Source organism: Mrakia frigida (genome assembly GCF_051309035.1).
Source record: "Mrakia frigida strain ATCC 22029 unplaced genomic scaffold BDY24scaffold_19, whole genome shotgun sequence".
Taxonomy (NCBI): domain Eukaryota; kingdom Fungi; phylum Basidiomycota; class Tremellomycetes; order Cystofilobasidiales; family Mrakiaceae; genus Mrakia; species Mrakia frigida.
The window spans coordinates 509,436-535,876 of NW_027481262.1; the positions used below are offsets into that span (position 1 = coordinate 509,436).

A 26,441-nucleotide genomic window follows, 5' to 3' on the forward strand; every position below is an offset into this window, starting at 1 on the left:
AAAAAAGTGCGAGCGGTACATCAATCGTGATCGTAAAGAGAGGGGGGATCGTAAAATAGAGCCGGCGAACAAAAGGAGAGACCAAAAACGAGAAAAATCAAGACGCGTCGAAACCCAAACAAGCGATCCCACGACGCTAGCTCCTGACCTCCTCCTGCTCTCGCTTGACATCATTCAGCTCGTCCGAATCCTCAGCCTCCGTCTTCTCTACCACTGAAGGTGCCCTGCTCATCGTGGTCGACTCTCGAACAGGCGTCAAACCTCCTTGATCCCCTCGTCCTGCCGAGCCTGGCCATTGATAAGTTGACTGGTGATGATGCTTGGTAGGAGATGAAGGTGCGTCGTCATCGTCGGCGACGGCGGAGTCTCCGGTGGGTTGAGAAGAAGGAGGGAAGAAAGATTGGGAGGCGCGTCGTCGGCGGAGGGGCGAGTCGTCTCGGAAGGATAGGGTCCTGTGATTTGAAGACGAGAATAAAAAAAAAGGTAAGTCAAGACCTCGAGAACGAAGGATATTAATTTCGCGAAAGAGAGCTCACCCTGATCGTCGTCGCCTAAGTTCGTTCCTTTCCTCCGTAATCTGACTCTCCTCTTGAAGAAGCTCGGTCGGCAACATGACCTGGAAAGTAGAGTGATGAGTACTGTCAGCGTCTTTTTGGTTGGTGAAGCAACCTCGAACACGGAGAGTTACGAACAGCTCGATCAATCGCAACGGGTAGACCTCGATGTCGTCCTCTCACCATCACGATGCAAACGACGAGCTTCGCCAGAGGTTTGAAGGCACCACTGAGTGAAAAGTTGTCCTATTCAAGAAAGCGGGGAGGGAAGAAGCGTCAGAGGAATGAGAAAAAGAGAAGGAGGAAGAGGAGAGAGACGACGAACGTAGGAAACTCCCAGACTCAGCCCGACCGTTCCATATGCAGAGACGAGTTCGAAAAGGATGGCAAAGATGTTGAAGTAGGACTCGTTATCTGGGTTGTTGATAGCTCCTCGTTCAATGATGCAGACGAGCCAGAGGGCGAGACCTAAACGGAACGAGGAAGATCAGCGACGCGCTCGAAGCGGCGAGAGGAGCCGTCGACTCACCGAGCCACCAGATGTCGAAAGCGAGTTGGCGTCTGCAAGCGACACGGAAAAGGTCAGATGATGCTGTCGAATAAACAAAGTGAGCAAACTAACTGACCTAGCGTGGAAGGTGAGGTAACGCGTCCACCCGGCCACCTTCCCTTCTCCAGCTTTGATCGCCTCCTCCGCGTCTTCCTCGTCACTCCCCTCCTCTTGATCGTCGAAAAGACCGAGAGACCTCTCCTCGTAGACGTTGGTAGCTCGTACAGACATGGCGATCTGGAAAGAAGAAGGACGCGTCAATCGAGCTCTTCACGGATGGAAGAGAAGCGGCGAAAGATATAGAGACAGAACATGGAGACAAACTCACCGGATAAACGGATACATACATCATTATAGTGTAGAGGACCTTGACAGCAGGAGCCAGCGAGTTGAGGGGAACGATGGCGAACCCAGCGGCTCGAACAGCAGCCGATTGAAAGAATCCGGCGATGATTCGATCTCCGACTGGAAGGCTCTCGATAGCTCTGAGGAGGTGGGGAGGAGTCAGTTCTGTTGAAGGACATGTGGGAAGCAGTGAGACTCACGGAGTTCCGATGTCGAGGACGAGGAACGAAATCCAATCGGTCGCACTGAGGAAGAGAACGAAAGATGAGCGAGCGTTCGAGATCGAAGAGAACGAGGAAAGAAAAACGCACGTCATGATCACGATTATGAGGAGGAGAAAAAGGGTTTGATGCGATGGGAAGAGGTAGATGTAGCATCGTCGAGGATGGTCGAGAAGGAAGCGACACGTTTCGTGAAGTCGTGAAGTTGCGGGAGAGATTCGAGAGATCGACCAGCTGTCGTGGGAAGCGAGAAGAGGTTCAGGGACGGCTCTAAGACGGACTCGAGAAGATGAGGAGGAGCTTACATGGTGAATCGAAGCCTGTCAGATAGGAAGAGATAGTGAGGTCAGCGTCGGAACCTTCGAGGAGGGAGACAAGAGAGAAGCGTACCAGATGGGCTGAGAAAGAAGAGGGAGATCGAGTAAGCATCGAACGAGAGTGATGGATTTCGGAGGGAGTGACTCACGTAAGCAGTGTTTCCGGCAAAGATCAAGAAGATCATGAACTGAAGAAGGAGGGAGTTCGAAGGTTGGTCGTCGTTCAACGAAACGGAAGAGGAAGGCTCGACGCAACTCACCACGATCATCACGTACGCCTCTTGGAAAGGAATCATCGAGGTGTCCACTAGACACATCCCAGTGTTGCTGAAAGCGGAAACTGACTGGAAGGCGGCGAACCTGATCGAAAGAAGGACGGGTCGAAGGTCAGTCGCGTGCAAGCCAGCTCGACGAGAAGAGACGAAGACTCTCACCATCCGATTGGGACGAAACGAGGCTGGCTCTCAAAGACGTCGTTGTAGCGACCCTTCGCACCGATATAAGGCCAAAAGATGATCCATCCGGCGAGTTGAAGGAAGATGAGATACTGGAGAAGAGGCCCAAACGAGTCAGCTCGAGGAAGAGAGACGAACGACGAACGAGTTCGACTCACCGACGGAACGATCCACATCAAGACCTTCAAAGCTCGGTACTCGACTCCTCCCAACTCCTCCAACTGCTCCGAACTCAGATCCTTGAACTGACTGTTCCTTCCAACGACGGCGTCGAAGGAGATGTAAGGGACGGGTTTCCCAGGTCCGATCGATCCAGTTCCACTCCTTGTCGACGCAATGGTCGCTGTTTGAGGCACCGTAAGCGTACGCGTGATCCTCTTCTCGATCTGAGGGAAGACGGCAGCGATTCCTGAGCGGATGATTTCGTGAGGCATGGGGAATCCTCCGAAACCCGATTGCTTCGTCGGGCGGTGTTGAGTTCGGATGGTCGAGCTTCGAGGGAAGGACGAGTTGGTGGGACCTCGAACGGTTCCAGTTGCTTCGGATCGACGAGTAGCACCTGTGAGGGAATGCGTCAGGTCAGTCAGAGGTTCTAAAGGAGAAAGAAGAGGGAAGAAGAAACTCACTTCGTTCGACGTTGGGACCTCGGTGAGCGTTAGTTCTCCTTCCGAAAGTTCCGTCGTTGTTTCCTCCGAACTCGAAGGTAGCCGTCCGAGCGAGGTTCCGTATCTCAGAAGCACTGTCGGAGGTGTGTTGATGAGGAGGGTTCACCTGCTGAGGATTGAAGGCGATGGTTTTGGAACGAGGCAAAGGGTCTGTAGTCGAAAACGTCGAGAAAGGTCAGTCGATGTTTGTCTCTGCTTTGACGCTCAGAAAACGAACCATGGTCGCTGTTGCGACGTTCTGATGATCGTCGAAGGGAAGCGGGATCCGTATCGACGCGTTTGGGACGGCTGTTCGAGAGGAAGGGGAAGGCGTTAGTGCGATTTGGTTCGAAGAAACAAGGAACGCGTACGACTCACCTCCTCGAATCATCTCGACTTCCAGTCCCGCTCAAACTATCCACCTCCACGGGACTATCCACTCTCTCCCCACCATGCCTTTCCGAACGAGCTCTCTCCTCCTCCTCCTCGTGCTCCTCCCGAGCCCTCGTCTCCTCCCTCTCATCCGCGAGCCCTCCCATCTGACCCGAAGGGTTGATCATCATCGGTACCTCTCCATCCACCCTCCGGATCATGCTCGTCCTCACTCCACCAGTGATGTTCTTCTCTCTCTCCTTCTCCCTCTCCCTCTCAACCTTCTTCCCTTCCTTCTCTCGTTGTTTCCGATCCTTGTTCTCGATCTGCATCCGGATTCGAGCTTCCTCCTTCTCGAGAGAGTCCGACGAATTGGAGGAAGCGGAGGAAGTAGTGAAGGGAGAGGTGAAGAGTCGTTTGACCTTGTCGAGGAGGGTCGAGCTGGGATCGGGGTGGTTCCTTGGGTCGTCGAAGGCTGTCGCTGAGGATTGAGGAGTCGTTCCTGCTTGGGTGGGTCCAGAGAAGAGGGAGAACCGACGAAGACGACCGGTTCCAGCTTCGAGGGAGTGTTTCCGACGACGCTGCTCTGCGATGATGTGTTTGAACTTGGTTCGAAAGAAGTGTCTGAAAGGAACGCGACGAGCTCGGATCAGCTCGAGTAAGACAGTCTCTTGAAAGGCTTTCCACGAAAACGAGAGGCGTACCTTCGAACAGAGATCATGATCAGACTGACGCTGACCTGGGAAAGATGAACGAGAAGAAGAACGGCAGGTCAGTCTCGGGAGACGCGTCGAACCCATGGGATCGAGAGTCGAGAAGTACTCACAGGACTTCCACAGAGCATGAGGATGAAGAGGATCGTCTGCTGCCAGCCAGTCAAAGTACTAAGGTTGCTGGAAGCGAGTCCACAGACGCTAAGGCGGTGGGGAAAGTGAAAAGGAAGGATGGTCAGCCCTCCCAAGAGAAAGAGAGAGGAGGAAAAGAGGGAAGCGAAGCTCAGGACTGACCACATCGCACTGACGCAGTTGAAAAGACAATCAATGTAGTCGATGTGGATCTCTCCATTAGAAGCGTAGAAGATCCCAGAGGCGATCTGAGAGCAGCAACAGAGACGAAGGAAGTAAGCACGTGTTTCGGACGGGAGCGAAGGTGAACGAGAGCGGAGGAGGGGGGAGAGGAACGAAGAGCTCACGATGGGGGTCTTGAAAAGATATCGACACGCGGGTAGTTCAGGGAAGGATGAAGGAGAGTCAGCATGGATACTAGCTGACGCTCGCGACCGGATATCATCGTAAGCGGGAGGAGGTAGGGGAGGGAAGGAGGTCGAGCTCAACACAGCCGGCGTCCTCTCTCCTTCCTTCCCTCCCTCTTCTCGCAGCAACAAAAGCGATAAACTCACAAAGGTGAAGAAGATGAGATGGATCCTGGTACAGATTCAAGACCGGAAAGAGGAAATTCAAGAAGCAAAGAGGAGGGCAGGGAAAGCGGAAGAAGAGGAACGAAGGCGATCAGCTGGAGCTTCACTTTTGGTTGCTTCTTCCTTCCCATCCATATCCTTCCCTTCTGAACGAACGACCTTGAACACTCACCTATAGAAGTTCAAGCTCCCCGTTAACCTCTTCCTCCACGTTCTTGGATGTTCTTCCTCTTCGCTGGCCAGAGGAGAGGAGGGAGGTTCCTCGTCGTCTCGATTCAGCGTCCGACCTCGCCCGGTTGGCTCCTCAGGCATGCCCTCTCGTCCGTAGGATGCCTTCAGTATGTGAGATCTGGAGATGAAGTTGATGGGTAGGTGGAGGATAGAGCGAAGGCGATGTTGGATGGGAGAAGAGGGAAAAGGACGTCGTCGTTGTTGAAGGGAACTAAAGCCTTGGGAGCGCTCGAGCTCAAACAACTTAGGGCGGGGAGGGGAGGGACCTGAAAGTCGGATTCAGAAGATTTTTGATGATAAATGGACCTGAGTGGGAACTGACTAGGGTCCTGGACCGATCGATGCTGTATTGTTTGCCAGAACGGCCTAGAAGAGGAGGACTGGAGGAGATAAGAAACACGACGCGTCCGTTGATTCGTCCTTCTACCCCTCACTCACCGCAGCTTATTCGTGCATGCTATTATGATCTAGGCTCTCCACAGACTGGATAATAGTCAGCCGTCTCGAGAGCACAGTCCAAAGGGCGGAGCTCGAAAGAAGAAACATGGAAAGTTCAGCGCGTCGCGTTTCTCCCCCCCTCTTCTTCTCCTCTCCTCTTTGATGCCCTAAGAACATGTCTTCAAACTCAATATATCTATTCGAGCCTTCCGTAACGTCACCTGAACCTCTCACTCTCTCGCAATAGAAACTGTCCGAGTCTTCGCGTCGTCCCCTCTTCCCTCCGCCTCACCCAAACCACCACCATGTCCCTCTCACCTCCCTCCAAACTCCTCCCCGCACTTCAAACGTCTAATTTTACTTGAGAAGGAGGAGAGGAGAGGGCCGAAGAGATCGACGCGCGCGCGTTCTTTTCCTCTCCCTTTCACGATTTGAAGGTTAATATTTTTTTTCAACGGCTATTCAGATCACAGCTCAGTCTTGCTCGCTTTCCCTGAGTCTCTCCTCTAGCAAATTTGAAGGCAGGATCGTCGTCGACTGCCACCCCCCGCAGGTGGGTCTTTCGGACGCGACTGGAAAGAAAAGAAAAACAACGAGGTCTCCTTCTCCTCCAACTCCTTCCCCCCTTCCCTTCCTCCTCTTCTCATCTTCCCACTCTCTCGCTCCCCTAGCTCACTCCTTCATCGGATGGCCGATACGACCATCAACATGGTGAGTCGATCTATACATTTCCTCGTCTTCGAAACTTGCTTGGTTCGCTGACGACTTAACCTCCTCCTTCCTTTCCTTCCTCCTCTCTTTCCCAGTCCTCTCGACTCCCTCGCCCTGCATCCTCCCCAGTCAAGGCCACCACCAAATCCATGCTTCCTCCACCACCCTCCTCTACCACCAACGTCCCTCTCGCCTCCTCCAACACGCTCGCATCGAAACGAAAGGCAGCTCCAACGGAAGCTCCCTTCCAACCAGCTTCCAAGCGAGCCACCGTCGCTCGACCAGCTTCAGCAGCATCCTCCATCACTCCCTCTTCCTCTACAGGCTCATCGTCAGGATCATCCTCCCTCAGATCATCCCAACGAGCTCCAATCTCGACTACGGCAGCTCCCAGACGAGGAGTCGTTCCAGCACCTCGACTCGCCGTTCCTCGACCTGGAGCAGCTTCGTCGTCGTCTACCGGTATCGGAGGAAGGAGGAGTCCCAACTTGTCGGCATCCACTTCTACTACTAGACCTCCTTCAGCTACAGGAGGAGCGAGATCAGCCAGCGGAGGTCCCCTCGGTAGATCAGTCAGCTCGAGGTCAACAAGCGCTGGACCTCAACCTCCTGCTCCTGCTCCTCCTCCTTCCGTCTCGTTGGAACAGCACGAGGTGAGATCCAGTTTTCCCTCTATTCGAGACCTCAGGGACTGATGACAAGCATCTCGTCTCTCTCTTCCAGGAAACCAACAAGAAGGTCAACGAGATGGAGAGGCAGATGCAGGAGTTTATGGCTTCCGAGAGGAACAAGAGTGAGCTCTCTCCTCCTTCTCTTTTCTTTTCCTTTCCTTTCCTCGTCCCCGTCGCTCTCCTGCTCACTCACTTTTCCATCTCCCTCTTCGTCCGTTCGTACCAGTCTCCTCCCTCGAAACTGCTCAATCCACTCTCAAAGTCGAGCTCGCCACTGCCAAATCCACCTCCCTCGAGATCTCTCGCTCCTCCTCCCTCAAAGCCGACGACCACGCTCGAGAACGAGCCGCCTGGGCTCGAGACGCTGAGGATCTCGATCGAGAACGGCGAGAGAGGATCAAGGCTGAACGACTGGCTTCCGAGCTGCAGGATGAGGTCAGGGCCAAGAAGAACGAGATCAGGGATTTGGAGGAGGAAGGGAGGGATGAGAAGAGGAGGTTGGAGAAGGAGTTGGATGCGGTGAAGGAGGAGGCTAGGTTGGAGAGGAAGAGGTTGGAGAAGGTGGCTGAGGTGCTGAGGGAGGAGTTGGAAAGTGAGGTGGAGGGTAGGAAGAAGGAGAGGGAGGAGGCTGAGGCTGTCAAGGTGCGTTTTGGTTTCGAGTCAAGCTCACGTCGTATCCCTCCTTTGACGAACAAAGAGCTGATCTTCGACTGCTATACCTTCTCCTCTCTCCCTCTTTCGCCACTACAGAGATCGCTCTCGTCCGTGTCCCTCCAATCCATCGATCTCTCGACCAAAGTCTCCTTCCTCCAAACCAAAGCCGACGCTCTCGAAGTTCAAATCGCTAGCGTCCGATCCGACAAGGCTCAGGTCGTCGCTACCACCGCCGCCGACGTCGAGGCTATGAGGATCAGAGTCGAGGAGGCTGAACAGAAGGTTCGGGAGGGAGAGACCGAGAGGAGGAAGCTTCACAACCAGATTCAGGAGCTGAAGGGGAACATTCGAGTGTTTTGTCGAGTTCGACCTCCGATGGGTGAGTTCCCGTCCTCTTTCTTCTTGTTCTCAAACGGTGGCGATGGTGGGGCTCGGATGCTGGAAGGGGAGAAGGAGGGTAGTTGGCCTTGAGTCGGAGAGAGCAGAGCTGATCGTTCGTTCGCCTCAACTCTTTCCCTCGCAGAGGTCGACGGTCAACTCGCTGTAATCACCTACCCCGACCGAGAAGGAACTCAGATCGTCGTTTCGAACCCCACCGAATCGGCCATGGGAGCTACAAGGGAGCAGACGATTCCTTTCGCTTTCGACAAGGTCCGTTCTTATTCTTTCGAGTCGCGTCGTCGCCTCTCTCTCGCTAACTCCCGTCCTCCATTTTTTTGGTTCCTATGCAGGTCTTCCAACCCTCCTCGACACAAGAGCAGGTCTTCGAGGAGATCTCCGCCTTGACTCAATCGGTTCTCGACGGTTACAACTGCTGCATCTTCGCCTACGGTTCGTTCGCTTTCGATCCCCCTGTCCCTCCCGTTCTCACGACTGACAGTCGATGTTTCCTTCTTGCGCTACAGGTCAAACCGGAGCTGGAAAGAGTTTCACCATGGAGGGAGGAAACGTGAGCCCCTTCCTTCTCTCACTTTTCTCGTCAAGACGCGTCCTCGTCTTCCTCCTTCCCGCTCTCGAAGCTGACTGTTTCCTCTTCTTCCCTTTGCTAAACGCAGACTCCCGAGAGCTCAGGAATGATTCCTCGTGCCATCGCCAAGATCTTCGATACCACTGAGAGGCTGAAGGAGCAAGGATGGGTTTACGAGCTCGAGGGACAGTTCTTGGAGATCGTGAGTTTATCCCCCTCTTGCTGGTTTTATGTCGGCCGAAGGCTGAAGAAAACCTGATAGACGGACGAGTGCTGATACTACTTCTGTTTTGATATGATCCTCATCGCCAGTACAACGAAACCCTCAACGATCTTCTCGGTACGGAGGACTTCGACAAGAAGAAGCACGAGATCAAGCACGAGAAGATCGGAAGGTCGACGAGGACTACTGTTACTGATGCGACTCTTGGTGAGTTCAATTCTTCACATCTTCAGCCTTCCGAGCTCGAGGAACGTTGGAGAAGACGAGACGAGATCGACTGAACTGAACCCTCTCCTTCCTCTTCCCGTCGAGCAGTTCCCCTCAAATCACCCAACCAAGTCCGAGGTCTTCTCGAACGAGCTCGAGGTCGACGAGCGGTCGCCGCCACTCTCATGAACGAGCGATCTTCTCGATCTCATTCGGTCTTCTCCCTTCGAGTCTCGGGGAGCAACCCTCTCACCGGAGAGTCGTGCGAGGTCCGTCCAGGTCTCTTCCTCTCTTCGTAGCTTCGTCTCGTTCCGCTCTCGGTTTCTTCCTCGCTCCTCTATCTTTTAGAGTCGTGACTGACACTCTGCTCTCTCGTTTCAATTTGTTGTACACAGGGAGTCCTCAACCTCGTTGATTTGGCTGGATCCGAACGACTCGCTTCGAGTGGAGCAGGAGACAACAAGGACCGTCTGAAGGAGACCATCAACATCAACAAGAGTCTCAGTGCTCTCGCTGACGTTATCGGAGCCCTTGGATCGGCTGCTGGGGGATCCGGAGCTCACGTCCCTTACCGAAACTCGTGAGTCTTGTACCCTCCCGTTCTCGCTTCGTTGCCCCTCATTGTTCGCCTCTTACTGACCCACTTCTCGTCTCGTATTCGAACTCGTAGGAAGCTCACCTATCTCCTCCAAACCTCGCTCTCCGGACAGGTAAGTCTCACCTCCTCGCTCTCTTTCCTCGACGCGTCCTTTCTCAAATTGATCCTGACCTCTGCTTTCCCCTTCGCCGCGTCCGACCCACCTCCAGAGCAAGACTCTCATGGTTCTCAACCTATCTCCTCTCGCTGCTCACATGCCCGAGTCCCTCTGCTCTCTTCGATTCGCTACCAAGGTTCGTTCTCTCCTCTCGCTCCCTCTCCTTCTGCGCCTCTCGTTCGCTGAACGACTCCCTCCCTCACGCGTCTTTTAGGTCAACTCCACTCAAATCGGAACTGCTAAGAAGACTGCTCCCAAGTAGACATCCTTCTGAGACTCGCTTCTCTCTCTTACTCGGTCTCGTTTTCGTTTCGGAACTCTTTGTTTCGCTCTTTTTTCCTTTGTTTACCCCGTGGTCCCTTCTTCCAACTCGTCCCTTCCTTTGTGCAGCCTGGATTTCTTCGTCTTTTACCTTTCCTCCTGTCCTTTCACCTCATCTGCTTGCCTCGACTCGTTCTCTTCTCTCTGCCTTTTCGCCTTTGGTTCTCTTCTCTCGACGATACAGTTTTACAAACCTGCGCCTCTCTTTCCTGCTTTCGACAAGCGACGCTTTCGAAAACTTACTGCACGCTTCAAAGACTCAGGACGGGTGGTGCGACTTTGAGCAAAGAAGGAGGGCCGGCGAGGGAGTTGGGATTCAGACGCGTCGCGATTCAACTTCCTCTGGCCGATGCGATCTTCCTGCTCAGTTGTTCACTTCGTTTATCGCAGCCCCGGTCAAGTCTGCGTGAATGGAGGAGTTCCGGCTCATTGCGTTGAGCTCAGCTTCGAGTCGAGAGGAGAAAAATGGACTTTGGACGCGTCGTCGCGGAAAAAAAAGTCTACGAGTCCCCAACAACAAAAAGGCTTGCGCAGCGATGTACAGGACTCGAACCTGTGCGCCCAGAGGGCATTTTCGTGAAAATTTATAGCAAGAAAACATCGTAACCACTTGATTAACATCGCGTTGGCATGACAACCTTTCGGCGGGGATAGAGGCCCTCGCATCTTCTCTGCCATCTCACCGACTCTACCTCCATGCTAGGAGGATGCCCTTGCTGGAGGGGAGAGCACCTGAGACCACCGAGTTTCAGTCTTGCTCGATGTTTGTGGGGGGAAGGAGGTCCAACGATCGCGACGAGAGGACCTCGTCCCCGCCTTTCTCTGACTCGAACCCAGTTTTAATCCTTTTCGTTGTTTAATAATGGGCCTCTTTCCTCTGAGCGTCTACTCGTTTTGCCCTTGCAAAGAAGAGAAGAAAACCTTCAGCATAAGACCAATCGAAGACAAGGAATCTCTAGTCGATCGAACGTCCGACTGCTCTCTTCCCTTTCTTCTCCCCTTCAATCCTCTTCTCTTCCCTTCAGATTGAAGCCATGATCTTTCCCTCTCAGCATATCCATCTACTACTAGTTCCCATCACACCTTGCGAGCCTTTCTCCTCTACATAAACACACCGGAACCTCTGCTCGTCCATCTTGAACCCTCCCGACTCTTTTGTTTTCTCCCAGCATCGAGAAGAAAGACGAGACTGAAGACGTGGCCTCGCAGGTGAATTTGCGTCGCGGCTGATGGAGAACTCGAAAGTTTGGCCAGCAGAAACGAGTAGGTACTGGTTGGGCTTCATCTCGAACCCACCGTCGGAAATGAAAGGGATGAACGAGAGGTCTCTCGTAGCGGCGAAGAAGATGTGGATCGACGCGTTGATCAGGACGACTGCGAGAATCTACGACGGACAGAGGAGCAGATTCGTGGGAAGCTTATTCAAAGAAAATCAAAGGGTGCTATAGAAGTAAGAACAGCAGCAGCGACGTCGCGTCAACTTCGAAGCCTCGACCACGATCAGCCGCCGTGAGCTCTTCGAGCTCGGGAGGGTGGGGCGAGGAGGCTGAGAGAGATCGAGGTGTAGAATAGGAGTATATTTCTCCGTCACCGGCGAGGTTTTGCTTATCCTTAGAGGAAAAGTTGCCTGAGATGCTAGCTATAAAAGCATCGAAGTCGGATTTATACAATTCAAAATTCAAAATAGTGAGACACAGGCCTCCCCTCCGCGTCGACGATCTTTGTTCATCGAGTTCAACGCGTCGGATTCAACTTCCAGCTCTTGGGACGGATTTGACGAGGAACTTGTATGTATCTCAATCTATGTAGAGCCCAATTCAAAATCAACTTTTCCAAACGGGCGTTGAAGGACTGGGTGGTGGTTGATGGCGGCAAGGAAGGAAGGGAGGGAAGGAGGGCTGATGGAGGATCGATCGGTGACTACCCAACTGGTCTTTCTCTTCCCTCTCTCGCAGGAGCCAGATTTCTCTACGCTTCGAGCCGAGCAAGACGGGCCCAGAGCACGACCTTCTCTCCCACCTCAGATTTTCACCTTTACCTCTCCCGCCAAGCAGTGAGAGAAATCGTCATTTTTCTCACTCGAAATAGACCGACGTGCCCTCCTCCCTTTCTCCCTCCCTCCCAACCCTCACCATGTCCTCCTCCTCCTCAGCTCCTGTCTCCCCTCCCCCCGCGACCTCAACCTCTTCTCCTTCTCCTCCTCCCACCACGCTCGCCCTCACCAGAACTCAAAAACTGCAAGCCTTTGTCCTCCTCGGCTCCCAACCGACCTCGGGTCCTTTCCTGTTCGGCATCCTGCTCGACCTCTTCTGCTCCCTCCTCTACGCCGTCTGCGTGACCGTCAACCTCTTGTACGCTCCCGAGGATCCCAAGTGGGTTCCCGGTCTGTACGCTTTATGCGCTCTGGTTTACGGAGCCGGAGCGAGGAGGAAGTGGATGTTGAGGAGGGACGCGTTCCAGGAGAGGAGGAGGAGGGAGACGGAGGGGAACGAGGCGGAACGGATGTGGATCAGGGAAGGAGAGGAACACGAGGAGAAGGTGGATGAGAAGGAGGAGAAGAGGGAGATGGTCGAGGTTTAAGGATGAAGAGAGAAAGCGAGAGGTGAGTAGAGAGGAGGGAGAGGTGGTTGAGCCTCGAGCGAGGGATGCGTTGATGAGACGAGGGCTGAGTCTGCTCTCTTTCTTCCTTTGAGTCTTTTCTTCTAGCCGGAGGTGGTAGATATCTGGTGAAACGGAATCATAGAGTAGCTTTGCATAGTAGATATACGTTGACCCATTCAGACTCTGGTCGAAGAAAGCCCGACCTCCTCCTCCGCTTCTCCTCTCTTTGTCCTCCCAAACCACCATGAGCTCGTCGTCCTCCTCGCCCGGCACTGTCGTTCCCTTAGCCTCTCAATCCCCAGAAGAAGCTCCCCATCTCGTTCCCATCTCTATGCAAACCGGAACTTCATCTCCCTCCTCGAAGCAACTCCTCCTAAAAGTCACCTTCAACTTTGGTCTCCTCCTTTCGTCCTCAATCTTCCTCGCAGGTCTGATCCAGGCCTACCTCGACACCCGCAACTTCAATCCGCTCATCGTCGGGTATGGGTTCGCTGTCATCTGGTTTGGGACGAGGGGAGTCCAGAGCTGGAGGAGGTGGAGAGGGGAGGTGAGGAAGGCGATGAAGGGAGAGATGGAGAAGAAGGTCGAGCTTGAGCAGCTGGCGAAGGATAATCTGAGCTATGTAAGGACATCGAGATAGGAGCGCCCTGTGTTGAGCAGACGAGGAAAGAGGTTGTATAGGACGATGAGGACTGCTGAAGAGAGGAGAGGAGAACGCCTTTCACACCGTCGAGCTCACGGCGTGAGTCCGTCCTTCCTCCTTCGCTGATGGTTCGTTCAGAGTCCTCCAACGACCACCAACTCTTCAGGAAGGACTTACATCGACACTGTGCCTCTCTCTCTCCACACTTCTTTTTGAAGTGGAGTTCACTTCTGTCTTCGCCCAGCGACCCGTCAATCTGTCCACACACCGCTTCCCTCCCCTCCTCTCCCCTTCCCTCGAAGCTCGTCCAACGCCAGCCTCCATTCTCCAGAGTTCCAACATCAGGCCTCTACAGCTTTTCAGACTAACGGAAACACTGTTCGACACCCGGATCTCGTCAAGCTGGAACGAGAGGAGACAAGGTGAGCTTTGAGCTCGAGAGAAGGAGAGTTAGTTGAACGTCGAGCTCACTTCTTCCTCCCTTCTCTGTTCCTTCTCTTTTTCACTTTCCACAAGAACGATCATCTTTACCACTTCCTCGAGCTCAGCAGTGACAATCCGTCATGATTTCACAGTCAGCCTCGATGCTCTGGTCTCGACACGCTTGAGAAGGAGGAGGAAGACGGCATCGGTCGACGAGGTTCGTTCTTTCTCGTCGCTTCTGGACTAGGATCGAGCTGTAGAGTCCATCAAGTCTGAGAGATGCTACTGGATAGACAGGTGGCTGACTCTCGTGCAATTTCGCTGCTCTTCGTCCAGTCTGGACCTGACACGGCTCCCTTCCCGAACGAGCTCCTTGGACGAGGTCGAACGCGAGCGACGTTTCGAAGGGAGATGAGAGCCTGGACTCCGAAAGGCTTTGCTTGTACCGTGAGTACCCGCTTTACCTTTCCTGCATTTGCTCCTGGATACGAGAAGGAAAGAACGATGCTCCGATGAACCGTCTCGAGGGCTCGAACGGGCTGACCCCTCTTCCCCTCCCTCTTCCTCTTCCCAAGATCAATCTACTAGGTCTCACCTTCCTATTGGGAACTGGCAGTGATCTCTCAGGCTCAAGATCCCAAGCGAATTCTACGCCTTTCGCCGCACAACTCACGCGGACCCGCGTTTCCTGTCGACTCCCTCCGAACTCATCCTCGTCCTTCCGTTTTTTCGCTGACAGCTTCGTCTCCTTGACCACGGTTTTACTCCCCCTTTGGACTATCAAGCATAGGATCCGACAGATACCCACACGCAGTCGGAAGATCCGTGTCGAGGCCAAGGGAGAGGAGGAGATCTGTCTCCTCGACGGCGAGAAGGCGAGGTCTGTAGGACGCGAGAGGAAGCGACGAAGAGCCCGAGCTTCCAACAGCAGGGAAGTGACGCATAGATAAGTGAACACTTCCACTTCCTTAACATCTTTTACTATCCCTCTCATCGAGACGTCGTGCAACGATGGGAAGGAAGAAGAAGGACGGGTTCGTCGAGTTGTTCTTCGCCTTCGTTTCCCTCGATGACCCTCGTTATCTCTGCTTCTTTTCTTTCTCGGCTATATCAGTACCCATCAAAACACGAGCCAAGCACGAGGGATCCGCGGCGAAATTCAAGAAACCCTCCCTGTTCTCTGCAAAACATTCTTCGTCCTTCTTTGAACCCGGGCCCTGAACCGGACGCGTCTCTTCCTGATCGTCTCCCTCTTCTTTGTTCCGCTCTCAACCATCACCACACTAGCTATGCTGAAAACCCTCGTTTTACCATCCTACTCCCCACCTACCTCGCCAAAAGACGTCATCGCCCTTCTCCCTCCAACCCTCAGTCGACACTTCTCAGCCCTTTCCGCTCCTCTCTCTCACTCCCATCTCGAAGACTCCATCGATCTGCGGAAGGACTCAGCTAAGATCTTCGCTTTCGGTCATGGAGGCATCATCTTATCACCAGCCAGAGCGGATTCAGCAACCACCGAAGATGGATCGTCAAGGTGAGTCTTCGAACGGGCTCGAGGGAGGTTCGAAGGAAGAAGAAAGGGAACGTTGACCTTCTCGAGCCTTTCCTCCCTTTCCTCGGTCTCTCTACAGAACGACGGGCTACCTTCAAGTTGTGTCTACTACGAGACGTACGGTCAAGAAGATCGTGATCAGGATAGTTGGTCGTCAGAGCATCGCTTTCCCTCAAGACCCCTTGAACAGGGAACGCGACGAGACCTACTCCAAGGTCGTCGTGGTCGGGAGAGGGTTCGAGCGAGGAGGAGGAGGAGTGCAGCTTGTGCAAGGAGTGAACACGGTGAGTCCTTCCCTACTTGTTTCGCTGTAATCGTCTACTTTAAGCAGCGAACTGAAGTTATCGCTCTCTATTCTTCTCCTCGTCCAGTTCGAATACTCAATCCAAATCCCAGCGACGACGTGCTGTCGAGTCTCCAGTCCCTACGCCGAGATCAATCATTTCGTCTGTGGGACAGTCGTAGGGTCCTCGAGAGGAGTCTTTGGGAAAGACTTGCAGGCAGAGCAGCAGATTTGGGTCATGAGTGCTCCGGCCTCGTTCTCTTCGGATTCCGAGATCGAGTGTGGGCCGCCTCTTCTTTCCTCCGTTTCCCTACGAGACTCCACTGCCGCTCTCCGAAGCTAACCTGATGTTTTCTTTGCTGGTTTCGCTAGGCTTCGGACTCGACATTCGTGCAGAAAATCACACACCGAAGCTTGGGCCATTTTCGCTCACCGCGTCGTCTTCTGTTCGTCCCATCTTCTCTGCCAATCCCCCCAGTCTCCTTCCTCTTTTCAAAGGCTTCTTCTCCCCCGAGTTCTCTTCACTGACGACTCTTCTCTCCCTCACCTTTCCTTCCTCCGCCTCGTCAGCGTTTCATCGTCGGGGGACCTTTCGTTCTCTCCCTCTCCCTCCACTCCCCTCCTCCCAACCTCGCCATCTACGCTGTCGTCGTCTACATCGATCAAACGGCCGATCTCACCTCTTTCCATCATCCCTCGAAGACCGCTGTCGTGCGCTCGAAGCTGATAGTTCTCGAAGCCAGCGGGGGCGAGAAACCACTGAACACGGGACACCCGCTGAAGGAGGGCACAAAGGCGATGATGGAGTGTAGGGGAGAGAGTGGAGATTCTGCCTGGTCGTTTGAGAAGGTTGCTAGGATGGTGAGTTACTTTCACATCTTGCCTCGAAGGAGGAAAGAGAGGAGGCGCCGGTTCGACGCGTCGTTCAACTTGCTTTCGAAGACTGACTCCCTTCTCCTCCATCCCTCTTTCTTTATTCCTTCTCACTTTGTTCCTGATCTATCTACCTTCTCGCAGCCAACCGACGAGCTCCTCCAGCCAACCACTCATCCATCAACCGAAACTTCCATCCGCTTCACCGCCGAACTCGTCGTCAAAATCTACTACACCTCCTTCGACCCGATGGATCCGAGCTCTTCCACCACGCTGCTACGAGCTACACTGCTGAAGAGACAGGTCGCGATAGGATGGTTCGTCTTCAGATTGTCTTCTTTGCTCGTTCGTTCGTTGAGCTGACCTTGTTTTCTCTCCCCCTTTCCTGATCAGTTGCGGCTGCCTCAAAACCCGACTCTCCCTCCCCAACTACAGTGAAGATCCTTCTTCCTCTGTCTGCTCGTTAGCGATGTACGTCCCTTCTCCTTCTCCTCTCTTTCTCTTCCCTCCCTCTCCCTCTCCTCCGACGCTGAATGCCCTCTTCTCCCTCGTCTTCTTTACTCACCGAACCTCAACAGGAAGGAAGGATCCTGCCAATGCAAAGAACCTTGGGAACCCATGCTCAAAGCTGAACTCGAACTCGCTCATCCTCCTCCCTCGTCGTCGTCGTCGTCGTTGGGGAGAGACGGGGAAATCATGCCTGCGAGGGAGTTGACGCTGGGAGAGGAGCAGGCGAGATATCTGATCCCGGCTAGGAAGATTGGGGAGACTTACTATCCAGCTAGGGTTGTGAATGATATGGGATGAGGCATCTTTCGGAGAGTTTGGGCTAGGAGAAGAAGAAAGGGGACTGGGACGCGTCGCGTGAGACGAGAGAGAGAGAGAGATAGAAAGACGGCTGGAGAAGTTCGGGGTCGAGAAGTGAAGCTCTCGAGACGAAGGTGTGATAGGCGAGTTGAGGAGTTTGTAGAGGAGGGAGAGAAGAGCATGACTGCAGGTAGGGAATCGGTGAGAAGAGTCGAGACGGAGAGAGATGGGTGGACGGACGATGGAGCCCGCCGAGCTCCTCCTTTTGATCTTTCCGAGCTTCACGCTGAAAAGAGACTCGAATATCTAAGCGGTAAAAAATCTGCTGGTTCCTCTGCCAGTGACCTCGAAAAGCAAACGCGTCGCTCAGAAACCTTCGGCCGCCTTCAAACAAGAAACGGGCGACGGGGAGATTTCGACCCAGCCCTTTCCGCTTCTCGCCTTCCTCTCCTCTTCTTGACCTCCAACCATGACCGCCGTGAAACCTTTCATCCCACCTGTTCACACCTCGCCTACCAAGAAGGTCACCGTCGTTGAGCGACGGTTCGACTGGGAGAACCAGTTCGCTCAAGGTGAGTTCAAGAGGCAGAGGGAGTAATGGAGACCGAGGTGTCCGATTCTCGGAATCGTTCGAGTGGGAGGAGGTTTGCGGTGGACGCAGGAGGATGTAGACATGTTCAGGGGGACTGTAGCATGCTGGGATGAGCTCTGCAATCTCTGTGGTGCGAGCAGAGCAGTAGGAGACGCTGGGAAGGAAGGAGGAAGGGCGGACAGGGAGGGAGATTCCATCAGCAGACCTCGTCGTTTTGTTCCTTCCCTCTCTCAGATTTGAGCTGACCTTCTTCTCTCTCCCCTGCTACGCTCTCTACTCAGATCTCATCGACCACGAACAGGAGATCGTAACCATAGACGCTTCAGAATCTGTGGAACAAGCTTGCGAGGTGAGTCAGATCTCCGTTCCAGACCAATCTCAACCGCCTCCTTCCCATCCTTTCCTCCTCCACGTCGCCGTCGGCAAGGATCCCTTCCTGAAGCTTCGAGCATGGTTCGGAGTGACCTGCCCTAGAGGAGCGATTGCTCTACTTTTCTGCTGGTGGGACTTTCCTCGAGTCTCGCTCAGGCAATTCTTGGAAGGGAAGGACCGGGAGGAAGATGGCGAGCTCGAGGTCAACCTTGTTTGGTGGGAGACTTACTCGCCCGCTGAGGTCCTTGGGAGCTTCGAGGATAGCTGCAATGGATTCAGCAGAGTCCAGAGTGCTCAAGAGATGCTTGTATTCTACGAAAACAGCCGGATCTAAGGAGCAGAAAATCTCCGAAGCTGACTCCCTTCTCCTCCCTCCCCTTAGCTCCTCCTCTCCTCCAACCTATCCTGCCTCATCGTCACCCAACCAGCCCTCACTCTCACCAGTACCTCTCCCGTCGATCAAGCTGTCGGACTCTTCGACTGGGCCGACGCCAACTCCTTTCTCACCCTCATCCTCAGCTCAACCTCCTCCTCTTCCTCCTCCTCCCACCACAACCCTTTCTCTTGCCCAGTCGGCGAGCAAGGACCTAATCACGACCTCGAAGAGAGGGTCAAGAAGCTGCAGGCGATGATCAGGAAGGGGACCGAGGTGGTACCCGTAGGAATGGCGTGCGATCTGTCGGGAAAGAATCCGTTGGTGACTTTGAGTTCCGAGGCGCCTTTGCTTTCGTTGCTTTCGATCTTTTCGACTGGTGAGTCCCTCGTTCGCACAATTCGCCTACGCTGAAGACCAAAAGGCTGATCTAGTCGTCACATTCGTCTCTCTAGGAACCCACCGAATCCTCCTTCTTCCTCCAACTCCCTCCTCAACCCAGCCTTTCGCTGGTCTCCTCTCCGATCGACATCTCCTTCGACACATCCACAACTCTACCTCTCAGCACCTCGGAAGCTCGTCGATACTCTCCCATACTCTCGCCCAGCTCAAGCTCGGCAGTCACGACGTCGTCAAAATGGCGGATTCGAGGACGGTTTTGGACGCGATGCGAGTGATGAGCGAGGAGGGAGTGAGCTCACTCGCTGTCGTTGACGAGATGACGGGTGGGCTGGTCGGAGCTGTGAGCGTGGTCGATATCGGCAAAGTGAGTTTTCGCTCCCATCTTTCGGAGAAGCGAGAAACGGCTCTGACTCTGGACTTTCTGCAGTTCGTGATTCCGTCTCAGACGAGGAGCATCCTGGCCACCACTCTTTCTCAGTTCATTCGACAGACTTCTGTGAGCACAACTTCCGCCCTGTGTTCACGATCACCTTCTGACCTACCGATTTCTCCCCATCAGGCCAAGATCGGAGCCGACGACGGCGAGGATCACGTCCCAGGTTCGTCCTCCTTTTCTTCCCCCCATTAGACTCTCTCATCTTCGCTCTCCTGACCCCTCTTCCTTCGAAACCCGTCCAGTCTACTCCGTCCCACCCCTCTCAACCCTCTCCTACACCATCTCCAAAATCCTCGCCACGAAATCTCACCGAACCTACCTCTCCTACGGCTCCTCAGGAGCTCCCTCACCCTCCTCGCCCGGGCTTCAAACCTTCCTCCTCCCCTCGTCACCCTCGAGATCAAACTTCCTTTCATCTTCGCCTAGCACAAGTGCTTCCTTCGGAGGTCGAGCAGCTGGTGAAACGCTTGGTGGAGTGGTCTCCATTGTGGATGGTGAGTCCGACTCTTGTTTTGGGCTCGACGCGTCGAGAGAACGAACCCTCCCTCGTCTTTTCTCGTTGCTGACTCTGTTCGTTTCTTGCCCTCTTCTGCGCTTCATTCAGTCCTCGGAGTCTTCGCCAAAGAAGCGGGTCTCGTCTCCGCTCCCACAGGCTTGCGAGATCGAAGGAGACGAGCCTCGTCGACGACGTCTTCGTACTCAGGGAGTTCGAAGAGCGGTGGATTCGACATCAGGTCGTAACACCTCACGACCCATCTCCAAAATATACCTACACAGCTCCCACATCTCCCATCGGAGATGAGTTCACATGTCTTTTGGTTTGGTTTTGAAGGAAAGGACGCGTCTCGTTTTCGATTTTCGGTTTTCTTTGCATCTTGCTTTGGTCTCAGTCTCGCACTCTTTCTTACACACTACTCTCTACTCTTGCTTTGCTTTCCCTCATTTCGTTGCCGGTGTACTCTCCCATACTTTGTTGCTCTCGCTCTCCTGTTGCCTCTCCCCTCTCTCTCTCCTTTTCGGTTTCTCGTTTTCGTCCCAATTCGTTAGTAGCATCTCACCTCACACCCCACGCGTGTTTGTCTTATGTATGTTGACATTTCGAAGCACCACGGAGCGTTGGAAGAGAAGATGAAGAAGAAGAGAGTCGACGACGACGAGGAACGAGGTCGGAATCTCGTTCTCTTTCGGAGCGACCGGAGCTCTCACAACTAGGCAAGACCAACGAAGGATAGTTCCAGCATTCATTCATCCCTCTAGTAGTAGACCCACTTCCATCACTGGCTTAGACCTTCTCCCGCTCAGCGCGTCTCCTCCCGTCTTCCCTCCCTCCCTCCCTTCTCCTCACACCCTCAGTCCTACCACTCACAAGACCTCACGATCAGCTCCGCGATCGCCTCCAGGCCCTTCCTATCCTCCTCGTCGAACGTTCCCAGCACGACCGAGTCCAAATCCAGCACTCCCACCGTCCTCGAAGGCTCTCCCTCGATCTTGGAAGGGACGACGAGGGGGATCACGATCTCGGACTTGGTGTCTCCGTCGCAGGCTGAGGAGAACCGAACGAACCGAAGGTCAGCGTTCTCTTCCTCGTTCGCAAAGAACGAACAGCAAACGAAACGAAAAAAAAGAGAAACGAGAGGAAAGCGACGACGGCCTCGACTCACCAATGTGACCCGGATAACTCTCCACATCCTTCACCAACACGGTCTCACTGTTCACGAACGCATCCGCACAGACTCCCTTCCCCGCTACCGTCCTGATCTGCTGGCAGGCTGGTCGTCCGTTGAAAGGTCCGAGGAGCAAGATGTTGGCTTTGGGAGCCTTGCCGGAGGACGAGGCGGGGAAGAGGGAGGAGACGAGGTAGAATCCTGACCAGTTGACGACGGGCGTTTGGGTTTCGGTGACTCCGAAGAAGAGGGGGAAGGAGAGGAAGGAGTGGTAGAGGCTGGAGGTGGGACAAAGGACGGAGAAGAGAGGAGGTGAGCTCGAGACGAAGAAGGGCGAGAAGGAAGGGCTGAAACGAACAGAGAAGAAGCGTTGGAGAGAGCTGTGATCCAGTTGGTTTGATCGTCGTCGAGGAGGGATTCGAGAGTGAGGAGCAGGTTGGCGTAGAAGGCGGCTTTGCTGGGTGAGACGAAGATGGAAAGGAAGAAGGGAGGGAGGATCGGTCAGCTTGAGAGGAAGGAGACGAGGAAGCCAGAGCAGGCTTGACGCTGGAGACGAACGTGACGATATCCTCGGGAATGTCAATATCTCCGTGAGGCATGGCGAGGGTTGAGCTTGAGCTGAGACGTAAAAGGTGGGAAGAGGGAGGGAGAGGGTCGGGAGGGAGAAGGAAGGAAGGAGAATGTTGAGCTCAACTTTTTTGAAGCGAGCTCCTTTTTTTTTTGTTTGGTTCGACCTCCCTCATGAAAAATGTATACCTCACGTCACTACCCTTCTCGTTCTCGTCGGCTCTGCCGTCGCTAAGCACAATCTGAGTCCGTTATCGTCGTCTCGGTCTGGCGGCTACCTCTCCGTCCAGCGCTCTCCCTCTGACTTGACTCTCGACGGCCATCTCCTCTTTTTTTTTTCCTTTCTTCTCAAAACTCCCCACCCAACCCTCAACCCCTCTTCTCTCCTCGAGATGAGCTTCTTGAACACGGGCACCATCCGAACTCCCATCGTCGTGAGCTCTCTCCTCTTCCTCCGCCCTTGTCCGAACGAACGAGTCAAAGCTCACCCTTTCTCCTCCTTCTCTTCCTTCCGTTTGACCTTGAAGGTCGATTCCGATCTAGCACCTCACCAGCACACACCTCTAGAGGAGTACGATCACAACTGCATCTTCCCTATCAAGGAGCTCAAGACGGATAAAGTCATCGTTACGCCTTTCATTGTGAGTTGAGCTCGATCTGAACCTCCTTCTCGAGCTTTGTTGCTCTCGTCGCTGACTCTGCTCTCTCTCTGCTCTGCTTTGACTACAAGCCTTCTCTACACGCTCAAGCCTATCTAGATGGAACCAAGCTGGACCCATTTGGGATTTTGTGCGTCTCTCCAACTCCGAGCTCGCTTTCTTTCCCATCTCCTTCCTCCCTCCTGGTTTCTTCCTCGTTCGTTCTTTCCTTCGATACTCACGCTCTCACCCTTCGGTCTTCCCCGTTCTTTCCCAGCCGCTGGCTTCCTTGGGGACCCTGGAATGATCTCCCCACTATCCTGCGCTTCCTCGAAGAAGGAAGAAAGGACAAGACCGTCGCTCTCTTCGCCGTCCTCGACACTTCGACGGGAACGCCTGTTTTCGCTGGGGTGCTGAAGCTTTATCAGTGTGATTTGGAGACCCTGGTGAGTGGCCTTACTCGCTACCTCTCCAGTCTTTCTCCTAGTTTGTTTTCGAAGGAAAACGAACGAGCGAGAGAAAGGAACACGAACTGACTTCAATCTCGACGCGTCGTGCCTTCCCCTCCACTCTCTTGCTCCCTCTTCTTTCTCCCTCTTTCCCTCCCTCAAGTCAGCCGAAATAGGCAACGTTCTCGTCCTCCCTCCCTTCCGACGCACGCACGTTTTAACCCACGCTCTTAGCCTCTTCCTCACCTGGATCTTCACTCTTCCCGCTCCCACCCCATCCCCTCCCTCCTCTTCCATCACCCTTTCCTCCCAAACCCCTCCGTCGTCCTCCTCCCTTTCTTTCCCTCCCATCCTCAACATCGGTCCAGGAGGCGGTCTAGGCCTCCGTCGCGCTCAATGGACCTCCTCTCCAGACAACCACGCGTCCATGAACGCCGCGATGCGAATGGGTTTCTTACCCGAAGGAATTCTCAGGAATCAATGGATGTGGCCTGTTGGGAAGGAAGGACTGGAGTTTGAGGATGCGAAAGCAGAGATAAGGTTGGGATGGGAGGTGGTTGGTGAGGAGAAGAGGGAGAGGAAGCGAGGCGTTGCGCATGATTGTTGGCTTGGAGGGATTACGAGGGGGGATTGGGAGAAGGATGGAGGTGTGAAGGAGTTGGTGGAGAGACAGATAAGGAGGTGAAGGGTTGAGGAGGAGAGGGAGCAGGAGGGAGGAAAGGGGAGGGAGACGCGACGCGTTTGTTTTTGGACAGTTCTCTGGGTGAAGGAGGATGAGCTTGATTCTGGCTTTTGAGGGCACGGAAGGATTGATTTGAACTGGCGTCTTAGTGTAGATGTGATTTGGGAGCTTTGCTATGGTTTCGGACGGACGAGAAGGTGGAAAGAAAGAGCAGCTAGGGTACCACGCTCGATCGGAGTCGCACGAGAGAGGAGAAGGAAAAGATCTCTTTCGGAGATCGGATCTATTGGTCGTCCTCTTAAAAATTTGCTGAAGACCTGGGAGCAGAGGTTTCGTCTGGAGGAAGAAGGAGTTACTAACTTGAGCTGCGGCGGACGGCGAGCTCACTTCGATTCCTCCTCCCTCTCCTCTCTTTCTCCTCTCGCCACCACCCGCCTCGAAGATGTCGACTCTTCCAACGTCTTCCTCTTGCACGCAGGAGAAGACTCTCAATCATCCGATCGAGTTCAAGATCACTCATCCAGCTCAAAAAGTAAGTAAGATCGCTTCCCGGCCATCTTCGTACTGATCTCACCCTTCCTTCCTTTATCCTCTCCCAGTACGCTCGTCGAATCCAGTTCTCTTCCCCTCCGACCTTCTCCATCCTCAGCGCCAAAATCGTCTCGCTCTGGCCCTCTTGCACCCTCCGTACCTCCTCCTCCTCGTCTTCGATCGGACTCGATTACGTCGACCAGGAAGGAGATCGAGTCCTCCTCTCCTCCGACGAGGAGCTTCAAGCGTTCTACCAGGACGAAGCAGGAGGAGGGAAGAAGAAGGGGATGCCGTTGATCAAGATGAGGGTCGCGCTCTTGAAGAAGGACAGGGAGGAGGAGGGACTCGGGAGAGGGAGGAACGTGGAGCTCAACGAGGACGTGAGTTCTTTTTCTCGTTCAACTCTTCCTCCCTTCTTCATCCTTTTCTGCGTCCATCTTCCCATACAAATCCAGTGGAACTGACTCTCTTCTTCTCTCCCTCTTCACCCTCTGCTCCAGCAGGAAAATCAATCTCGACCGAGCGGCTCTCAGACCTCCTCCATCTCCGTTCCTCCAGAGGTCGAACACGACGCTTCGGATATGCCTGAGCTCGTTCCTGTCTTCTTCAGCAACGGGAAAGCGAAATTGGTTACTCCAAGAGTCGTGACTCCAAGTGTCGCAAGTTCTTCCTTTCCCTTCGTTCATCACCAACTCGAGAGCCTCTTGTTGACTCTCGATCCCTTCTCCTCTTCCTCCCTCGTCCCTCTCATGTTGTTTTCAGTCGTCTCCCCCGGATCCTGTCACTGGAGGACCTCCCTGCCGAGGCTTCTCTCACAACAATACCCAGTCGCAGCACGATCACTCAACGGAGTTGGAGGTCGCACGAAGTTTCCTCGCCATCACTCGAGACCTGCACCCCAAGGAAGGAAGCACTTCGATTCACGAGGAGGTGAGTAGTCTATCCTTTTGCATCTACTTGACGGCAGTCGTCGGATACTTACTCTCGAACCTTCTCCGATCCTCCTTGACGCGTTCAGTCCAACGTCGCTTCCGAAGGCAACCTCGTCGAAACCACCAGGCCAACCCCCTCCAACTCCTCCTCGACGTCCCAGCCACCCTCTACCGTCGACGTCGAAATGGTTTCGGATCATCCACTCGAGAAGCCCAAGGAGACCGCCGCCGTCGTCGAATCCACTCCCACCGTCGCGTCCCTATCCACCCTCAACGACAACTCCCTCTCGTCTTCACCCCCCGCTCCCTCCCTCCTCCACGACCTCACCGAAGCCTTCACCCTCTTCACCGCCTCTCCAGCCTTCAAGGTCATCCTCGATCACGTTGCTCAAGGCTACTACACCTCCCCATCCGTCGAGCACACCTCCGTCGTCGTCGATCAGACCGAGCAGGTTGACCCCGTCTCGTCCGAACCGGAGGAGCAGAGCGATCCCATCCCCGTCGACCCCTCTTCATCAGCCAAGGAGAGAGAGAAGACCAACCCTACGGAGCGAGCACCTTCCATCGTCGAGTTCTGTCAGGCCGAGGTCACCAAGGGAATGGGAGAGGCGAAGAGAGGGTTCGAGGAAGCTGGATCCATCTTCGGAGGGATGGCGTCGGCGTTGACGAGTGGAGTCAAGGAGCTTCTCGTGCTCAAGCAGACGAGGAACGTCAAGGAGAGGGAGTTGAGGGAAGCAGCAGAAGCAGTCGAGAAGGAGACCAAGGTCGTCGTCAAGAACGAGAACGAGATCGGACCCGTCGTCGTCGAGTCGAACATCGGACAGGACTCGACCTCCTCCGAAGCTTCCGTGGGCTACCCAGCGGAGGAGGAGAAGAGGAAACTTTTGGCTTTGCTTGCAGAGAACGAGCGACCTCTCGCCAGGTTCGGAGAGCAGAGCGTCGTTGGTTCAAGGTTTCCCGTTCATCGTCAGGCTCCCCCCGGTGGAGGGTTCGCTCGCTTCGCTCCGTCTCTTTCCACCTCCGATCAGCAGCATCGATCTTCCTTTTCGCTTCCTTCCAATGAAGCTTTCGGGTCGCTTCTGGCTCAGCGATGAGCAGACGGAGAGGAAGGAGGGAGGAGTCGTTTCGACGCGTCGTGTTTTTTCTGTAGTCTGTCTTCTTTCGCTTCTCTTTCTTCCTTTCGATCTTTTCACCTCTTTACGACCCTCTCTTTTTAACGATCCCTTTTGTTCTCACTCGTTGTAGCTCTTTTCCACTCCTCGCCTCCCGTTCTTTTTTCACGTAGTTCACGCCTTCTCTTCCTACGATCTCTTCCTTTCTTTCTCCATTTGCGAGCTCTCCACAGCTAGTTCTTCTTTACTTTCGATTATTTCCCTAGCTACCCCTCTTTCATGACTTCATCAACGCTTCGACATCGAGAACGATTGAGGTCGACGACGCGTCTTCATCGACCGCCTGCTTTCGTTCCTTCCCCTTCCTCCCTCCCTCGACTCCCCCCCCCAGAGTTCATCTTCGGATCTTCTCTTCCTCTGTTCATCAAAAGAGGAGCTTGTAAGAAAGGCCGAAGG

At 54.1% G+C, this 26,441-nt stretch overlaps 9 protein-coding genes and 1 non-coding gene across 10 annotated transcripts; 7 read left to right on the forward strand and 3 right to left on the reverse strand.

The window, feature by feature from the left end:
• Positions 1 to 9: 9 nt before the first annotated feature.
• Positions 10 to 5,305, reverse strand: BDY24DRAFT_352503 (cation transport protein-domain-containing protein). Its single transcript, XM_076637738.1, has 24 exons — positions 5,048 to 5,305; positions 4,858 to 4,882; positions 4,651 to 4,659; positions 4,466 to 4,551; positions 4,285 to 4,372; positions 4,163 to 4,197; positions 3,465 to 4,082; positions 3,325 to 3,395; positions 3,069 to 3,257; positions 2,601 to 3,001; positions 2,422 to 2,534; positions 2,248 to 2,347; positions 2,137 to 2,175; positions 2,061 to 2,068; positions 1,976 to 1,990; positions 1,761 to 1,904; positions 1,650 to 1,694; positions 1,433 to 1,589; positions 1,181 to 1,341; positions 1,084 to 1,115; positions 880 to 1,022; positions 693 to 800; positions 537 to 616; positions 10 to 452 (listed from the first exon to the last, which is right to left on the reverse strand). Exons 1-24 carry the CDS (start codon positions 5,185 to 5,187, stop codon positions 137 to 139), a joined length of 3,123 nt encoding a protein of 1,040 aa, XP_076495849.1. The 5' UTR covers positions 5,188 to 5,305; the 3' UTR covers positions 10 to 136.
• An 852-nt stretch (positions 5,306 to 6,157) lies between these two features.
• On the forward strand, positions 6,158 to 10,272 carry BDY24DRAFT_392366 (P-loop containing nucleoside triphosphate hydrolase protein). Its single transcript, XM_076640892.1, has 15 exons — positions 6,158 to 6,255; positions 6,351 to 6,908; positions 6,979 to 7,048; positions 7,153 to 7,568; positions 7,677 to 7,959; positions 8,104 to 8,231; positions 8,312 to 8,411; positions 8,486 to 8,529; positions 8,636 to 8,749; positions 8,860 to 8,977; positions 9,086 to 9,246; positions 9,373 to 9,557; positions 9,648 to 9,687; positions 9,785 to 9,868; positions 9,947 to 10,272. Exons 1-15 carry the CDS (start codon positions 6,232 to 6,234, stop codon positions 9,992 to 9,994), a joined length of 2,373 nt encoding a protein of 790 aa, XP_076495850.1. The 5' UTR covers positions 6,158 to 6,231; the 3' UTR covers positions 9,995 to 10,272.
• A 313-nt stretch (positions 10,273 to 10,585) lies between these two features.
• On the reverse strand, positions 10,586 to 10,677 carry BDY24DRAFT_t67. The gene has a single exon. It is a non-coding gene; the product is annotated as a tRNA-Ser (tRNA).
• A 1,394-nt stretch (positions 10,678 to 12,071) lies between these two features.
• On the forward strand, positions 12,072 to 12,835 carry BDY24DRAFT_392368 (uncharacterized protein). The gene is made up of 2 exons (XM_076640893.1): positions 12,072 to 12,655; positions 12,747 to 12,835. Exon 1 carries the CDS (start codon positions 12,187 to 12,189, stop codon positions 12,631 to 12,633), a length of 447 nt encoding a protein of 148 aa, XP_076495851.1. The 5' UTR covers positions 12,072 to 12,186; the 3' UTR covers positions 12,634 to 12,655; positions 12,747 to 12,835.
• A 63-nt stretch (positions 12,836 to 12,898) lies between these two features.
• Positions 12,899 to 13,294, forward strand: BDY24DRAFT_392371 (uncharacterized protein; the record flags this gene model as incomplete). The annotated part of the gene is made up of 1 exon (XM_076640894.1): positions 12,899 to 13,294. The coding sequence occupies one exon, from the start codon at positions 12,899 to 12,901 to the stop codon at positions 13,292 to 13,294; it is 396 nt and encodes a 131-aa protein (XP_076495852.1).
• Positions 13,295 to 14,870: 1,576 nt separating this feature from the next.
• Positions 14,871 to 17,200, forward strand: BDY24DRAFT_87598 (uncharacterized protein). Its single transcript, XM_076645208.1, has 7 exons — positions 14,871 to 15,254; positions 15,352 to 15,556; positions 15,644 to 15,836; positions 15,928 to 16,001; positions 16,126 to 16,745; positions 16,822 to 16,899; positions 17,011 to 17,200. Exons 1-7 carry the CDS (start codon positions 15,010 to 15,012, stop codon positions 17,141 to 17,143), a joined length of 1,548 nt encoding a protein of 515 aa, XP_076495853.1. The 5' UTR covers positions 14,871 to 15,009; the 3' UTR covers positions 17,144 to 17,200.
• Positions 17,201 to 17,682: 482 nt separating this feature from the next.
• Positions 17,683 to 20,516, forward strand: BDY24DRAFT_392381 (uncharacterized protein). Its single transcript, XM_076640895.1, has 8 exons — positions 17,683 to 17,807; positions 18,109 to 18,176; positions 18,582 to 18,951; positions 19,028 to 19,338; positions 19,402 to 19,470; positions 19,534 to 19,573; positions 19,653 to 19,904; positions 20,015 to 20,516. The coding sequence occupies exons 1-8, from the start codon at positions 17,705 to 17,707 to the stop codon at positions 20,149 to 20,151; spliced, it is 1,350 nt and encodes a 449-aa protein (XP_076495854.1). The 5' UTR covers positions 17,683 to 17,704; the 3' UTR covers positions 20,152 to 20,516.
• Positions 20,517 to 20,738: 222 nt separating this feature from the next.
• On the reverse strand, positions 20,739 to 21,925 carry BDY24DRAFT_392385 (L-methionine (R)-S-oxide reductase). Its single transcript, XM_076640896.1, has 4 exons — positions 21,633 to 21,925; positions 21,433 to 21,531; positions 21,072 to 21,352; positions 20,739 to 20,953 (listed from the first exon to the last, which is right to left on the reverse strand). The coding sequence occupies exons 1-4, from the start codon at positions 21,671 to 21,673 to the stop codon at positions 20,766 to 20,768; spliced, it is 609 nt and encodes a 202-aa protein (XP_076495855.1). The 5' UTR covers positions 21,674 to 21,925; the 3' UTR covers positions 20,739 to 20,765.
• Positions 21,926 to 21,960: 35 nt separating this feature from the next.
• Positions 21,961 to 23,635, forward strand: BDY24DRAFT_392386 (GNAT family N-acetyltransferase). The gene is made up of 5 exons (XM_076640897.1): positions 21,961 to 22,075; positions 22,169 to 22,282; positions 22,372 to 22,430; positions 22,557 to 22,725; positions 22,892 to 23,635. The coding sequence occupies exons 1-5, from the start codon at positions 22,034 to 22,036 to the stop codon at positions 23,411 to 23,413; spliced, it is 906 nt and encodes a 301-aa protein (XP_076495856.1). The 5' UTR covers positions 21,961 to 22,033; the 3' UTR covers positions 23,414 to 23,635.
• A 202-nt stretch (positions 23,636 to 23,837) lies between these two features.
• BDY24DRAFT_392390 (uncharacterized protein) lies at positions 23,838 to 26,285 on the forward strand. The gene is made up of 5 exons (XM_076640898.1): positions 23,838 to 23,942; positions 24,010 to 24,321; positions 24,442 to 24,600; positions 24,704 to 24,871; positions 24,960 to 26,285. Exons 1-5 carry the CDS (start codon positions 23,853 to 23,855, stop codon positions 25,965 to 25,967), a joined length of 1,737 nt encoding a protein of 578 aa, XP_076495857.1. The 5' UTR covers positions 23,838 to 23,852; the 3' UTR covers positions 25,968 to 26,285.
• The last annotated feature ends 156 nt before the right edge of the window (positions 26,286 to 26,441 follow it).